Source organism: Nyctereutes procyonoides, unplaced genomic scaffold (genome assembly GCF_905146905.1).
Source record: "Nyctereutes procyonoides isolate TBG_1078 unplaced genomic scaffold, NYPRO_anot_genome, whole genome shotgun sequence".
Classification (NCBI taxonomy): Eukaryota; Metazoa; Chordata; class Mammalia; order Carnivora; family Canidae; genus Nyctereutes; species Nyctereutes procyonoides.
In genome coordinates, this window is record NW_026575042.1 from 27,915,260 (window position 1) to 27,932,650 (window position 17,391).

General features: G+C 41.0%; 1 protein-coding gene across 1 annotated transcript in view; it reads left to right on the plus strand.

Moving 5' to 3' along the window:
- The window catches only part of LOC129507006 (collagen alpha-4(VI) chain-like), a 91,788-nt gene extending 79,495 nt beyond the window's left edge, over nucleotides 1–12,293 (plus strand). Inside the window, exons 34-37 of the mRNA XM_055321101.1 lie at nucleotides 287–970; nucleotides 2,011–2,107; nucleotides 2,594–2,823; nucleotides 11,699–12,293. Of these exons, the coding sequence (XP_055177076.1) occupies nucleotides 287–970; nucleotides 2,011–2,107; nucleotides 2,594–2,823; nucleotides 11,699–11,874 (1,187 nt within the window). The 3' untranslated portion in view covers nucleotides 11,875–12,293. The remainder of the gene's footprint in view (nucleotides 1–286; nucleotides 971–2,010; nucleotides 2,108–2,593; nucleotides 2,824–11,698) is intronic.
- Nucleotides 12,294–17,391: the final 5,098 nt, after the last annotated feature.

The following is a 17,391-nucleotide window of genomic DNA, read 5'->3' on the forward strand; positions in this document are numbered from 1 at the left end:
ATTAGATTGTCTAAATTAATTCTCCTGAAAAATGGGCATGATTGCTTACATTGCCCATGAGCTCGCCTATTTCAACACAATGCAGGTAGCACTCAGCAGCATCCATTCTTACCGAGAGTGAAATGTGTTTGCTGGAAAGGAGAGGAGAGGAGAGGAGAGGAGAGGAGAGGAGAGGAGAGGAGAGGAGAGGAGAGGAGGAAGGGGTAAGGGGTAAGGGGGAAGGGGGAAGGGGGAAGGGGGAAGGGTTGTGTGGTAACCCCAGCCTCTCCTGGTGCTTCCTCCCCAGACAAGTGCAGACCATCCCCAGAGTGTGTACAGAGCGTGCCAGGACCCCTGGCAGGGGACATTGACATGGCGTTCGTGGTGGACAGCTCTTATGGCGTTCCGGCTGACGTGTACCGCATGGCCCTGAGTCTAGTGGATGCTGTGCTCGAGGACCTAGAGGTGGCTGCGCAGCCTGGCGTGTCCCCCCATGGGTCACGTGCTGCCCTGGTGATGCACACAACTCCAGACTTCTGGCCGGGTGCAGGGCGCCCTCCTGTACTGGAGGGCTTCCACCTGACATCCTATGGCCAAAAGACACAGATGCGGAGGTACCTTCGCGAGGCTTTGCGTCACCCTCTGCAGGGAGCTCCTGCCCTGGGACATGCCCTGGAGTGGACGCTGGAGAAGGTGCTCCTGGCAGCCCCTCTGCCCAGGCGGATGCAGGTCCTCTTTGCCATCGTGGCCAGTGAGACCAGCAGCTGGGACCAGGAGAAGCTAAGGACTCTGTCCCTGGAGGCCAAGTGCAAGGGAATCACTCTATTTGTGCTGGCCTTGGGCCCGGGCGTGGGTACCCACGAGCTGGCCGAGCTAGAGGGTGTGGCCAGCCTTCCCTCTGAGCAGCATCTGTTGCACCTGGAGGGAATCTCAGGCCCAGAAGTAGCCTATGCCCAGGGATTCACACAGGCCTTCCTGAACCTTCTAAAAAGTAAGCACTGGGGATGCCCTGAGTGAGGTGGGGAGAGGAACTTACTAGAGCCTGGTGTGCACCTTTACCCTTGCTTAGTCCGTCCTCTGGAAAGTCCCTAGAGGGCACCCTCACCGCATTTCCTGAAAACCCTGAGCTGTCATTGCCCTGATGCTGTGCCAAGCCCAGTGCTGTTTTCTTATCTGGAACTTCTCCTTTGGGTGACTAAGAGGCCTCCGTTTTCCACTTAACCTCTTGGCTTTTCTCATTTACCAAAATGAGAATTACAGTCTCTTTCTTATGTGTGAAGCCTACATTCAAATACATGTGTGGATAGAATTTGAAAGCACCAGTGTTGTACATATATAAGGAAGAGTTATTGTTTTTTTTATTTTTTAAAATTTTTTTTGGGGAAGAGTTATTGTTATTCCTATATCCAGGTATATGGATTACAGAATCCAGTGGCATATAACAGTGTGTCTCAAATTTTAATGTGTGCACATATCTTCCAGGGATCTTGTTAAAATGTGGATTCTGATCCCTGTCCTTCGTAGGAGGTGAAGGAGAGAGTTGTAGCTTAGTGGCTCTGAGGGTGAAGCAGCCTGTGGGAATTACTTTTCTAGTCCATTTCAATTTCATTTTACTTTATTTTTTACATTTTATTATGTTAGCTTTAAGTGTATGTTTTGGTATATTCTTTAGTGTTCTGATTTTATTTTATATAATTTATATGATAGGATGAATTTTATGGCTTTATTTTGTTTGGTTTTTATTTTATTTGCCTTTATTTTGGTGCCTATTTTATTGCCTTACTTGAATTTATATTTTTTTCAGTTTATGTCAGTGTATTTTTTTGGTCATTATGTTTTGTTTGATTTTAGTTTTATTTTGTTTTATTGTATATTTGATTTTATCTTATGCTTTGATTTTTTTCTTTTAAATTTTATGTCTTAATGGGTAACATTTTGTTTTTATGCTTTATTTCACTGTATGTTTATTTTATTTTTAAGTTTTATTTTATGCTTGATTTGACTTGACTCGATTTTTTATTTTATTTTTAGGTGGAATAAACCAGTACCCATCCCCTGAACTCATTGGAAAATGTGGGGGTCCAAACCGAGGGGACACTCTGCTACAACCTTTTAGGCCTATCAGGAGGTAGGCTGAAGGTAGAGCTGAGGTTGTCCCATAGCTCTGTCCCCTGTAGGAGAATCTCCCCCTAAAGAAAGGTCACAGGCAATGCCAGTCCTTTACCTGACTTGAACCACTGGGGCTGGGATGCTTCTATGTTTTACAACAGATATATCTTGGTTTTTCTTATTTTCTAATGTTAAGAGTAATATAGGGCCAATATAACAAATTTAAAGAGCACAAGAAAAACAAGGAAATAACAATTTTCTCTTCTACTATATCCTCCCAGCCTTTAATACCATGTCCCAGAGGCAAAACTAATAATGCTAGCCATATTATTTTGATGTCTGTGCAAACACCTCTGCAAACCTAAGAAACTAGCTAATTTGACACCAAGTCATGAGGAAGTGCTCAAACCTGATGTTTCTGGAGCCCACCAGGATCAGCTGGGGACTGAACCTCCCAGTTCTTATGGTTCAGTTTTGCAGTGTGAGATGTATTGTTTCTACGCAGGTTGCCTAAGCGCCAATTTGGCCTATCTGGCTTTGCTGATGATCTGGAAGTACTTGAAGCAGCGGATGTTTTGGTAGAGGAGAATAGAAAAGCCACAATGAAATCTGTAACTCAGCAAGAAGCACTTGAAAATTATGAAAAGAATGGATATGGTGCTGAGAGAAACCGACAAGAAAGGCCTGCAAAACGGAAACAAACCGGAAAAGAAAGAAATTCAGGCACTGCCTATGGTAAAAACCAAACTATTTCTTGCTCCTTCAGTTGTCTTCATTTAAAAAAAAAAAATTCCTGCGTACTGTGTTAGCATGCAAATTTTGGCTTCCTAGGCACTTTCCTTTCAAACGCACCAATTCATGTACGCAACTAAAGACATTAAGAATGAAGGCTAACTTTCTTCTGACTGTAAATCTGGAGCTGATCAGCAGTTATTTCAGGGAGTATTAGGGAGACAAACCCTGTGAAGTGTTTACTTCGTTGCCCAGAAGCAATGACGTATTGCAGAAATGGTGAACATACTCCTGACCTTGAAGGAAAATAGAAGGTTCCTTCATCTCTGTATGAGTGGCTACATATAAACTGACCAAGTTTAAGGAACACCGTGGATCCATCTAAAACAACTGTAGCATTGATTTTGATTACTGCAGGTATTAATGCAAATAGCTGAAAGAGGTTTCTAGTGAGTTGGAGGTCAGTCCTGCTTAGATTAAATGAGAGATAATTGTCCAGAAGTTTTGAATGTGCCTAGATGGTTCTCCAGCTGGGGCTGCTAGCGAGGTGAAAGTTATTTGATCCCGCTGTGGCTCAGTTTTCTGATCTGTGAAGTGGGGATTATGTGAAAACATACCTCATAGGATTCTTTTAAGAATAAAACTTGATAATTTGTGTGTTTGCCACACAGAAGGATGCAAGTTAGCTGTTAAGACACCAGCGATGTGTCCTATCCCTCAGATTCCAAAGCAAACACATGTCCAAAGGGAAATAACAAAACCAAACAGACACAGGAATTGGCACTCGTGGTGTGGACAGCTAAACATAAACTTATCTTGTTAGTTCTCATATTTCCAGTATATAATATCCTCAGATAATATTACTAAGGCAGTGATTTTTGGTCTTGGCTTTTTTTTTTAAAGATTTTATTTATTCATGAGAGAGAGAGAGAGGCAGAGGGAGAAGCAGGCTCCATACAAGGATCCTGATGTGGGACTTGATCCCGGGACTCCAGGATCACACCCTGAGTCAAAGGCAGATGCTCAGCCACTGAGTCACCCAGGCATCCCACAGTCTTGGCTTTAAATTAGAATCATTCGCCTGTGACTCTAAAAACTCTCAATGCTTAGACCTTACCCCAATTCAATCAGAATCTCTGCATGTGGAATTTACCCAGTGAGTCCACTGAGCAACCAAGTGTGAGAACTACTGCTCTAAGGCACCCTTTCCCACAAATTCAAGGTGAAAGAGATGGAGGAGAGCTTACTGGTCATCTAATCCTGTCCTATTCATAGCCAAACACTGAGGCTGGAAATTCCCCTCAATTCCTCATACTCTGTAACTTGGTTTTGGCCAATTCCCCTCCTGTTGCCTTCCAAGGGTGTTCTAAACTTTTACCACCTCCTCAAGCTCCTTTCCCCAGATCTCTTTCTCTAACAGATGTCCTTATTTTGTTTTGTTTTGTTTTTTGCTTTCAAAAGAAATAAAGGAGCTGTAACCTCCTGTGACCTCCTATATGGTGGGCTGTACACCGTCTCCTCCAGCACTTCACTCAGAGAAAAGAACAAGCCCTTGTCTTCACGTGTGTTGAGAACCATCGAGAAAGACCAAAGGGCTCCTTCAGATCTGACTGGAGCTCCTTGGGACTGTTAACCACTACTTTCCTTTTCAAACTCCCTCCTTTCTTGGCCTTAGAAATAGCATTCTTACTTAGTTCTTCTACTTCAGACCTGTCCCTTCTTGTGGGCTCCTCTTTCCAGGTCCATCCTCACAGGAGAATGCAGGTTTTATGGAATTTATTGTTGATACAATGCCTATCTCTAAGCCTCTCTTTAAGAAAGAGAAAACAAAATTATTATAATTAAGGACAAAGTAAGTATTTCTTTAGAAGAGGCTTATGCAAGTGAGGAGCCCAGAAGTTTCGGTTTCTGTAATTTCATGGTGACCACAATTCTTTCCCCCAGGGTGGGGGGTCAGCCCTCTGAGGACTCTGTACATACACACTGGGGTGAGCTTTCCTGCCAGGACTTTGGCTCTCCCCTCTGTACTGATGACTCCGCATCTTCTCCCTTCACCCTCTTGAGCTGCAGACCGATATAGTCACCTACCCTCCAGACTGTGCCGTGGCTCATGCCCTCAGTCCTCTCAAATGAGGACTCAGTTCTCAAATGAACTCAGTTAAATGAGCTCCACTCGTCTTCACCATTCAAACCTTTTCCTCTTCTGTTCCGTTACCGGAATGCACCACCATTGATCCAGGAATGGAAAGTCAAAACCCACACATCACGCTGGTCTTTCTCCTCTCCTTGCTTCCCACCTCCAGCTGGTGACCAGATGTTGGCGTGACTTCCTCCTCAGCATCTCTCAGGTCCATGCCCTTTCCACATCTTCCCTACACTTTGACTTCAAAGGTAACTGCAGAGCTCTCTGTCTGGTCTCATTCCTTACAGATTGTCCTGTTTCCAGTTCCAGTCTGAGCACCAAAGTAGTTTTTCTAGTTTGCCTGCACATATGGCCATGTCACTTGTCTTCTTCTCTAGTTCCCCATCGTTTAGAAGACAGCGTCCCCATGCCTAGGTAAGGTGCACAGGCCTCTGCAATCAGGTCCATGCTGTGGTCCTCTGGGGCCTCACTGGCTGCCACTCCCCTGCAGATGCTTTTGCACTATTTGCGTCTTGTGCCCTGTTATTCATTCCAAATTGCCATGGAGGTGCTCACCCTCACCTGCCCATCTGCATCCTCTCCATGGTGTCCATCTGGACTACCTCTACTCACCGTTCACTACTCACTCACCTTTCGCTACTCAAGTTTCACCTCTTGTTAGAGTCTGTTCTGGCCCCAGGGAAGGTTAAATTTTCATGGCCTCCCTTGTGCCCCTGTATCTTCAGCCAAATTCTCCTGTAACACTGGCGACCTTCAATTGTACCTACTTGTGAAGAATTAAGTGAGTATCCTTTCTTTTCAGAGAATCAAGCTGATCTTGGGATATTTTCAATTTCAGTGTTCTCTCCAAAGGACATAAATCTTATTTTGGTTTTGTTTTTTGTTTTTGTTTTCTCCTCCAGGTAGGGCTAGACTATACATACATACCAGGAGATGAATCCATTCCTATCCAACACTCCTCTTTCTTTCCTCCTTTTCTTCATTCCTGGATTTCATGGACTTGTTTGAGTAATACTGATGTAGGATCTTTTTAAGAGGGTAAAAGTTAATACTCATGGTAAAAATAATGCAAATGTAAAACTGGGAGCTAGCAGTAATTACTTGGCAATTATTGCCCCCCAAAGCTATGTCCTACTGATAAAATAAAACTGAAGACTCAGAGTCTCCCTGAATGTTAGGTTACAAAGAATACTTCAGAGATAAAGCATTGGGATTTACTCACCTATAGCTGCACTGACCACCTACTAGCCACATTGGCTATTTAAATTTAAATTTGAAATTAAATAAAACAAACAAAAAAATCAGTTCCTTAGTTCCAATAGCCACATTTCAAATGATCAGTAGACACTGGGCATTTTTTTTTAAAGACTTAAAAAAATTCTTTTTTTTCCGGCTCTTTCTTTTTTCTTTCCTCCCTCCCTCCCTCCCTCCCTTCCTCCCTCCCTCCCTCCCTCCCTCCCTTCCTTCCTTCCTTCCTTCCTTCCTTCCTTCCTTCCTTCCTTCCTTCCTCTCTTTCTCTCTTTCTTTCTTTCTTTCTTTCTTTCTTTCTTTCTTTCTTTCTTTCTTTCTTTCGTTTCGGTATTATTGGAGTTGGATTTGCCAACATATAGTATAACACCCAGTGCTCATCCCATCAAGTGCCCTCCTCAGTGTCTGTCACTCAGTCACCCCATCCCCCACCCACCTTCCCTTTTACTACCCCTTGTTTGTTTCCCAGAGTTAGGAGTCTCTCATGGTTTGTCACCCTCTCTAGTTTTTCCCACTCATTTTCTCTCCTTTCCCCTATAATCCCTTTCACTATTTTTTATATTCCCCGTATGAATGAAACCATATAATGTTTGTCCCTCTCTGATTGACTTACTTCACTCAGCATAATACCCCCCAGTTCCATCCATGTCAAAGGAAATAGTGGGTATTTGTCGTTTCTGATGGCTGAGTAATATTCCATTGTATATATAGACCATATCTTTACCCATTCATCTTTCAATGGACACTGAGGCTCCTTCCAGTGTTTGGCTATTGTGGACATCGCTGCTATAAACATTTTTTTTAAACAAAAACAATTCCACAGCATTTATTGTCCTCTGGTAATAACATAAGGTAATCAAAACAATACAAACAAGGGTTTTAGAACTATATTCCCAACAAAGGACATCTAAAAAAACAAACTACGTGGCCTTCTCAAGAATTTCTCACTTCACTGATCATTCTAGTTGGAGACACTTTGGAGCAGGGTAATATTATCTCCTTTTAGCATGATCTGACCCAGTTGTTTTCTTGCCTTTGTTTTAGAATGAATCTCTTCGGCATCATCTAATACAAGGTTCATGCAGGTGTCTCGGTTTTTCACTGCATCTGTATCTTTGGGGTAAATCCCCAGTAGTGCAATTACTGGGTGATAAGGTAGCTCTATTTTTAACTCTTTGAGGAACCTCCACACAGTTTTCCAGAGTGGCTGTACCAGTTCACATTCCCAACAACAGTGCAAGAGGTCTCCAACATTTGTTGTTTCCTCTCTTGTTAATTTTTACCATTCTCACTGGTGTGGTCTCACTAGTATCTTGTTGTGGTTTTGATTTGTATTTCCCTGATGGCCAGTGATGCGGAGCATTTTCTCATGTGCTTGTTGGCCATGTCTATGTCTTCCTCTGTGAAATTTCTGTTCATGTCTCTTGCCCATTTCATGATTGGATTGTTTGTTTCTTTGCTGTTGAGTTTAAAAAGTTTTTTACAGATTTTGGATACTAGCCTTTTATCTGATATGTCATTTGCAAATATCTTCTTCCATTCTGTAAGTTGTCTTTGAGTTTTGTTGACTGTTTCTTCTGGTGTGCAGAAGCTTTTTATCTTGATTAAGTCCCAATAATTCATTTTTACTTTTGTTTCCCTTGCCTTCATAGATGTATCTTGCAAGAAGTTACTGTGGCTGAGTTCAAAAAGGGTGTTGCCTGTGTTCTCCTCTAGGATTTTGATGGATTCTTGTCTCACATATAGGTCTTTAATCCATTTTGAGTTTATCTTTGTGTATGGTGTAAGAGAATGGTCTAGTTTCATTCTTCTGCACGTGGCTCTCCAATTTTCCCAGCACCATTTATTGAAGAGACTGTCCTTTTTCCAGTGGATCGTCTTTCCTGGTTTGTCAAATATTAGTTGACCATAGAGTTGAGGGCCCATTTCTGGTTCTCTATTCTGTTCCATTGATCTGTGTGTCTGTTTTTGTGCCAGTATCACACTGTCTTGATGATCACAGCTTTGTAGTACAACTTGAAATCTGGCATTGTGATGCCCCTGGCTCTGGTTTACTTTTTCAATATTCCCCTGGCTATTTGGGATCTTTTCTGATTCCACAAAAATCTTGAGATTATTTGTTCCAACTCTCTGAAGAAAGTCCATGGTATTTTAATAGGGATTGCATTAAACGTGTACATTGCCCTGGGTAGCATAGACATTTTCATAATATTAATTCTTCCAATCCATGAGCATGGAATATTTTTCCATCTCTTTGTGTCTTCCCCAATTTCTTTCAAAAGTGTTCTGTAGTTTTTAGGGTATGCCTTTACCTCTTTGGTTAGGCTTATTCCTAGGTATCTTATGCTTTTAGGTACAATTGTAAATGGGATTGACTCCTTAATTTCTCTTTCTTCAGTCTCATGTTAGTATATAGAAATGATTTCTGGACATTGATTTTGTATCTTGCCACATTGCCGAATTGCTGTATGAATTTTAGCAATCTTGGGGTGGAGTTTTGGGTTTTCTACCTATGGTATCATGTCATCTGCAAAGAGGGAGAGTTTAACTTCTTCTTTGCCAATTTGAATGCCTTTTATTTCTTTTTGTTGTCTGATTGCTGAAGCTAGGACTTTTAATACTATGTTGAACAGCAGTGGTGAGAGTGGACATCCCTGTCGTGTTCCTAATCTTAGGGGAAAGGCTCTCAATTTTTCCCCATTGAGAATGATATTTGCTGTGGGCTTTTCTTAGATGGCTTTTGAGATGCTGAGGAATGTTCCCTCTGTCTACACTCTGAAAAGTTTTGATCAGGAATGGATGCTGTATTTTGTCAAATGCTTTCTCTGCGTATATTGAGAGGATCGTATGGTTCTTGTTTTTTCTCTTGTTGATGTGGTCTATCACGTTGATTGTTTTATGAGTGTTGAACAAAACTTGCATCCCAGGGATAAATCCCGCTTGGTCATGGTGAATAATCTTCTTAATGTACTGTTGGATCCTATTGGCTAGTATCTTGTTGAAAATTTTTGCATCTGTGTTCATCAGGGATATTGGTCTATAATTCTCCTTTTTGGTGGTGTCTTTGTCTGGTTTTGGAATTAAGGTGATGCTGGTCTCATAAAACGAGTTTGGAAGTATTCCATCCCTTTCTATCCTTTGGAACAGTTCTAGTAGAATCCTGCTAAAAAATTAAATTCAATTTAATTAACATATATGTATTATTAGTTTCAGAGATAGAATTTAGTGATTCATTTGTGGCATATAACACTCAGTGTTCATTCCATCAAGTGCCCTCCTTAATGTCCATCACCCAGTTACCCCATCCCCTCACTCTTCTCCCCTCCAGCAACCTTCATTTTGTTTCCTATAATTAAGAGCCTCATCATATGCCTCCCTCTCTGATTTGGTCTTTTATTTTCCCCTCCCACCCCCTGTGATCCTCTGTTTTGTTTCTTAAATTCCACATATGAGTTGAAATCATATGATATGGTTCTCTGACTGACTTATTTTGCTTAGTTTAATACCCTCAATTTCTATCCACATCATTGTGAATGGAAAGGTTTTTTTTTATTCTTTCTAATGGCTGAGTAACAGTCCATGTGTGTACATATATATGTATATTATGTATGTATATATTATGTGTGTGTATATATATGTATATACATATATATATATACACACACACACTCCTCATCTCCTTTATTCATCTGTTGATAGACATTTGGCTCTTTCCATAGTTTGGAAAGACTATTGTGGACATTGTTGCTATAAACATTGGGGTGTATGTGCCCCTTCAAATCACTATGTTTGTATCCTTTGGATAAATACTTAATAGTGCAATTGTTAGGTCATATGGTAGCTCTATTTTTAACTTTCTGAGGAACCTCCATACTATTTTCCAGAGTGGCTGTAGCAGTTTGCATTCCTACCAGCAATATTATTAGAGGGTCCCCCTTTCTCTCTATCCTCACCAACACCTGCTGTTTCCTGGGTTGTTAATTTTACCCATTCTGACTGGTGTAAGGCGGTATCTCATTGTAGTTTTGATTTGCATTTCCGTGATGATGAGTTGATACTGAACATCTTTTCATGTGTCTGTTGGCCATCTGTATGTCTTCTTTGGAGGAATATCTGTTCATGCCTTCTGCCTATTTCTTAACTGTATTATTTATTTTTTGGGTGTTGAGTTTGCTAAGTTCTCTTATATTTTGTATACTAACCCTTTCTTGGATATGCCATTTGCAAATATCTTCTCCCATTCCATAGGTTGCCTTTTAATTTTTTTGATTGTTTCCTTCACTGGGCAGAAGCTTTTTATTTTGATGAAGTCCCAGTTGGTTATTTTACTTTGTGAAGGATCTGTTTAAACATGTCTTTGGTTGTCATTTTAAATTACTTTGTAGGGCAGAGGGTGCCAGATGATTGCTGAGCCCCAAATCTATTTATTGAATCTACAGGATACAGTCAAAAGTTTACCTTTGGAGTATTTTCCTATTGACTCTGACAAGTTTTGGAGAAGCATTTGCTCTAGTTTCTTCTCCTAGGCAATTTCCATGATGAACTCTTTACCTCATTAAGAGTGTATCTGATTCTCTTGGGTCCAGCACATCTGGACACTCCTTCAAGAAAACTGATCTGTGTTGATTATACCAGTGGGAGGTGTCTTCCAAGGAACAGGTAATGAATTTTAGCCTCTTAGTTTCTGAGAACAGTATCATCTTTATTTGGTGGTGCTTAGAAGGCCCAGGGGAAAACTATTTGGAAGATACCATTATTTTATGCTGCATGGCCACTGACATGAGACAAGGATATTTTTCTGTAACATCAAGTGTACCCAAGAAAATCTGTTCTCCTTGGAAGGCAGAAGTTACATACATGGGGAAATTAACATCTGATTTAAAATTCAGGGCATCTCAGTGCTTGCTTTGTTGTAACTTATTAATTATAAATACTAATTTTCATTTTTCAGGAACATCATGGTTTTCTTTTTTTTCATGGTTTTCTTATAATAGATAAATCTTAACTTCTGGGGCAAGTTTCTGGATATAGTACCTATTAAACTGAATTTTTTGTTAGGTTGTTCAAAGGCTGGATGGATTTGGGAGTAGACAAGGGATTGATATGGCTTAAAAAAAGAAGGAAATGAGCACAATAGGCAAGTGAGGAGTTCTTGATATCAGAAAACTTCATTCCTGCATTCATTCACTCATTTACACATTATCTAGTATATGGTGAGTACTGGGAAAAATAATAGCTGTAAGTGTATTGCACTTTTCATGTATGTTCTGTGCCACCTTATGACAAACTCGTGATGTGAATTGTCTTTTTTTAATTGCTTTTATGATTGAATAAATTGAGCCTCAGAGAGGATAAGTTCAGGATAAGCTTGGGCTCACACAGCCAGTTGATGAGATTAGGATTCATTCCCAGTCTATGTCTCTAAACCATCATTCCTTTGCTGTCATGCTCATGCAGGAAATTCAGCTCTCCCTGCTTTTGTTGCAGGTCCTTGTTCCATGGATCCAATGGTGGGTGAGTGCCAGGATTACATCCTGAAATGGTACTACAACAAGGAGAGGAAGGTCTGTGAACGGTTCTGGTATGGAAGCTGTGGGGGCAACGCTAATCGGTTTGAAACCAAGGAAGAGTGTGAGAGGCAGTGTGTCCCAACACCCCTATAGGGCAGAACCTCATTATGGCCACTTCTGTTTTCATAGCTGATAAAAATGATTTTACCTTTCCTGAGATAGTGCCATACAGCTCATCAATTATTTAGCTCACTCTACAATCTCATAGGTTGGATTCCTAACCCCTTGAATTTTTTCCTACCAGTGAGGACTTGGGCCAAATGATTTTGTGACTTGAGAAGGACTGCATTTCAGTACTTTAAAGAGGAACTAAAACTTTCCTGCAAGTTTTTAAAGGACTTAGAAGTGAATGAAAAAGAGACTTAAACTTGGCCTAGAACATTACTTAAATTTTTTTTTTCAGCTCTGTAGCAAGAGAAAATTCAATGTAAGCAATGAGTTAAACCTAATTCAGAAATGAGTTGGAACTTGAATTCTTGTTTATCACTAGAGAACATGGAAGTGTTAGTCTAAGGGGGGGGGGAGGGCTGGAGATTTTTAAAGTGATATTTTATCCTAGCAACTCAGTGTATAAATAAAGATATTTTGGTTAAATCACTTGATGTGAAACTGTGTGATACGTGTTTACTGTGTTATACTGTGTTATATTTTATGACATAGCAGTTGATGGAGAAGAAGTAGTGAGTTTTTTGTGGGACCAATCCTTTGTCATCAATTACAATGACTTGTCCTTTGAAACTTGGTGACTCAACAATTAAAGCTGATGTTGTCATTGCAAATATGAAATGAAAGGTCTAGATTCACCCTGGATGACAAACTTTTCCATATAGATAGTGAGGAAATTGTGATTTTTGTGAGATCTTCCTCTGGCTTCATGGCTCTATTCCCCAGACCTCTAACTTAGGCCCAGCTTCAGGGCAGAAATGGTACCTGCATGGACTTCTAGAGCTGCTGGATTTTGAGCGTGCCTGGTATGGGGGTCTCAGGAAGATCATGTATTAATCAGCTTGGACTGCCAAAGAGACTGAGTGGCTTACACACCAGAAACCTACTTCTAATAGTTCTGGAAGTCTAAGATCAAGGCGTGGCCAATTTGGAAAGCTTCCTTTCTGGGTTGAAGAAAGCTGCCTTCTCACTCTGCCCTCAAATAGACTTTCCTCTCTGGAGAGAGAAAAGGAAGGAGAAAAGGAGGGAAGAAAGAAGGAAGGGAGAGAGAGAGAGAGAGAGAGAGAGGAGAGAAAGAGAGGGAAAGATTTTCTAGTGTCTATATTACAAAGACTAATTCCATAGGATTAGGACCCTACCTTCATGACCTCATCTAACCTCTATCTCCTAAAGGCTGTATTCACACTGGGGATTTGGGCTTCAGCATATGAATTTTGAGATGACAAAAACATTCAGTCCATACCAGATCACAAGCAGCTGGTGATTGCCCTCCAAGGATCCAGAGTGGCATTTGCTCTCTGACAAGTTCCTGGGTCAATGACAAAGGCTGTCATTTCCAGAATCTTATTTGTTCTTCCTCTCAGTCCAGTGACAAAGGCTATGGGATGGGAACCAGCTTTACATAAAGTAATCATAGAAACATTAAATTTTTATTCTATTTTCATGGCAATTATTTTTATATGGCCACAAAAGGGTAACTAAGTCTTCCTGGTAGCAAATTTGTGAGATACAAAAATGCACATGGAAGAAATAAAGATCACTTCTAATCTTTTCTCCCAAAGGCAATCATTTTGATATAATCCAGGAATGCCTGAAATACTGTTTTTTTCTTCCCTTCCTTAACACACTACATTGTACCTGCTTTTGGCTAGAGCATGAAGGAAATGGCACTTGCTCCACTTGCCTGAGAGAGAAGCTCATTATGTAGGTGTGCATATGCATTTCTCTCTTTTAGGCATACCCTCAGCTGGGATATGCAGGTAGGGGTTGAGCATACCTATCCTAAGAAGGGTATGTGAGTTGAGCTGTGATCTATTTCCATCTCTTATTCCCACCCTCCCCTTCCAGTGTCTAGAGGGTGAGAACCCAAAGGCAAAGTTTCAATACAAGAGGAATGTCGGGAGGAGACATTCAGGTGTTGGTTGTTCTCATCCCTGAAACACTTACAAGGTCCACCTGCAGTTCTCCCTGCATTTACAAGATGATGGCATATCCCTTCCATGGAGCTCCTCTGATCCTAGCAAAAAGTTTACTTGAAAAGCCATGAGATGGAGAGACAATCTGACCAAGGGCGGAAAACTATGATTGTGTGTAGTTTATAAGGCACTTTCCCACATTATTTCATGTATTTCTGTATTTACCTACTCCCACCACTAAATTGTAGATGTTGGCACTGTTCTTTCTAATTTTTCCTGTTCTTCCCATTCACAGAAAAATGAAGTGTATTGACCAGGCGCCTAACAGAAACTGACCTTGATTTCTTTCTGATCCCAAGAACAGTGCTCCTTAGGCTCTACTCCATTATTCCAAAATATTGGCTGCCACCAGAGAATTCTGAAGGTCAGAGCTCCAGGGGTTGGGGTGGTAGAGGAAGGAGGATGGACTGAGACAGAAGAGAGAAATTTCCTGCTTGACATAAAGGATCCTGACTTTGCTGTCTACTTCAGATGCTCCCCACCCAATTCCTGGGGGTTCTGGACTGGCCTAAATCTGGGAGAGGAAGCAGCAGGAATGGCTGAAAGAAAAGTTGAACTATGATGTGGGGAACCTTAATGACAGCCTTAGCCAACCCCATAGGGAGCTCTAGAGCTAAAGGGTTTGCCAGAGTTGCCTCAGTGTGTGCGGAATTGGCTCATCCTGTATCCATGCCTCCATTTGCTATTGGAAGTGGGCTGCCCCAAGAGGGGTGTCCTCATGGGTGAGTCAGCTCTGAAGAGGCCCAGTTGAAGACTGTCTGCCAACCACATTCCTAGCATCTGGGGCAATAAGCCCTCCGCTGAGGGGGATTCTCCATCACAGTGCCTTAATGGGGAATGTCCTTTGCCTTCTGTTTACACATATCCAAAGCTTCCATAATCCAATAGAACACACTCAAAAGCATTAGCACAACATCCAAGGCCTCAGAAGTCAGGTCTCTGCAACATTTCTAGCCTCACCCATGGTGTAAGTTTTCTGTCTCTCCAAGTTTTTACTTGAGCAATACTAAATAAATCATATGTTGTTTCCTGGAAATTCCACATCCTACTCATCCATGCTGTTGCCTGTAGTGATACTTCTACAGGTAATGCCCTTTTAATTCACTTATCTGAAAAGTATTTCATAGATATCTGCTATCTATCACGTTCATTATCTGTATCAAAAACCAACTCAGTTCTCATTGTCTCTGTGAAAACGTAATTCTTTTTGAGAAAGAACTAGTCATTGCCTCCTACGGGCTACTTTATACACACTTCTCTTTTTTCCATCATATTTACGGCATTTCATGTGTTTTTAATCTCTTTCCTGGATCTGTTATCATCACATCACCATCATGCTTTGCCCTGGTTTTTCTGATGAAGGAATTAAGATGTAAAAAGGTCAAGTGACATAGAATCTCATGCAATGAATCAGTTGGTAGCCTAAAATTAGAATTAAAATGTGTTTGAAACTGACTGGGCATCTGTTTGGTTCACTCTGCAAAGTGGAGAGGTTTTAATCATTGTATGAATTGATTGCTTTGTACTTTTAAACATACAGTAGATTTTATTGATTCCAGAGAATTGGAACATCTAGGGTTGCTAGGCTCAGAACTTGGTTCCCAGCCATCTCTTAAAATGTTAAAATGAATCCAAGGATTTTTCCTGAGCTTTCCTGAGTAGGGCTCATGCTGACCAGGTGCTTTCCCAGCCTTTCGCCTTTGTTACATTTTTGCCACCTTGTGATTTTATAGTGGATTAATCCTTTGGTTTTTAAATAGTCCCAGAGATACGTTTTCAATGCAGCTGAGGATTCACAGTTAGGATTGTGGTGTTATGGGAAATACCAAGACTGGGGGACCTGAATTCAGCACCTAATCCCCTCCATTACCTCCCTGGTGAACTTGTACAAATCACTCCATTTTTCTGGGCCTTGGTTTTTTCTGGCTGAGGAGACTGGAAATGAGAGGAAACATCTCTTGCCTCCTAAATTCCCTCTAAATTCTGCATGCAGACTAAACTGTTTTTTGTTTAGCTCATCTTTTATCTTTGGTATCTAAAAGATGCAAACCTAGCTGAGGACAAAAGAACCATCTAGTTGAGTCCAACACAAATTGCTGATCCATAGAATAATGAGCTAAAAAGTGGTTGTTGTTTCAGAACACTAAGTTTTGTGGGTGATTATAATTTGATGAAAGTTGTGTCTGAGCTGGATCATGTGTACAGCCAGCCACCAGTCTGTTGTTTAGTTGTCTGACTTAGGATCACTTCCTAATGATAAAAAAATTATATATTTGTATGCATCTAATAATATAGCCTTAAAATCTATAAAACACCAATGCAGTTAGGTAGAGAAAGCCTTTAGAAGCAGAAGAGTTGGAAAGGAAGAAGCAATATAATCTCTGTAAATGACATGAGTATGTTTCTGGGAAAATAAAAAGTTCTAAGAAACCAGCAGTACTGTATATAGAGCCTGCTCCATCAGTCTGGATCCTACAGTGATCAGAAACAACTGCAATGGACACAAAATATGGCTGAGAAGGAAACTTTGTTGTTGTGAACCACTGAGATTTAGGAGATGTTACTGCTGCATTACTAAACCTATTCCCAGTGATACAGACAGAGAGCAATGGGAACTCTCAAACATGGCTCTAGGGAGTGAAAATGAGAAAGTATTCTGGCATTTTCTATTAAGGTTAAAAAAAAAATCCCAAACCAGCAATTTCACTCTTACACATATCATATGTACATGATCACCAGGATTCATACACATTCACATGCAATGTTCACAGCACCAAGTTCAGAGCCCCAAGTCATGAACGACCCGCATGTCCATTAATAGTGAGATGTGTGAATATGCTGTGGTACATTAAAACAGGGTATACAACAATAGAAACCAACTGATTAAACTGAATTAAGATTCAGCAACATGGCTGAATCTTAAAAGAGATACTTCTGAGAGAAAGAAATATGCACACAATAGGATTTCATTTATCCAAGCTTCAGAAACAGGTAAAATTAAGTTATATTGTTATCCCTTATGTGATGAGACTAGAAAAACAGTGCAAAGATGCAGTTACCACTGAAGTCAGAGTGGCAATGCAGTGGAGACTGTGTTGAGAGACCTACACCCCCGTTTTAGGAACAGAGAACTCCTCCCTCCAGCTGCTGAAAGTGCTGCTGGATGGTGACCCTGAGAGATTGATCTGCACTGGAAATTTCCTCAATTGAAAAATTCACATCCTTCTGCAGGCAGATGTATCCAATGACTGATCAATATTGAATTATAAAGGTCCCACCTCTTGGACACCTCTTGTAGGGCCGTCCCAGCTCTAAGCTCTCTGTGGGGTCGACTGAGAACTTCCATGAGACTATAGTCCCGCCCAATTACTCTTTCTCCCTAATTTGATTTTCTTCCCTTCTTTTCCACTGGTGCCTCAAGAGCACTCCCTTATGAACATCCTGCATGTCAAGCTCTGTTTTAGAGACT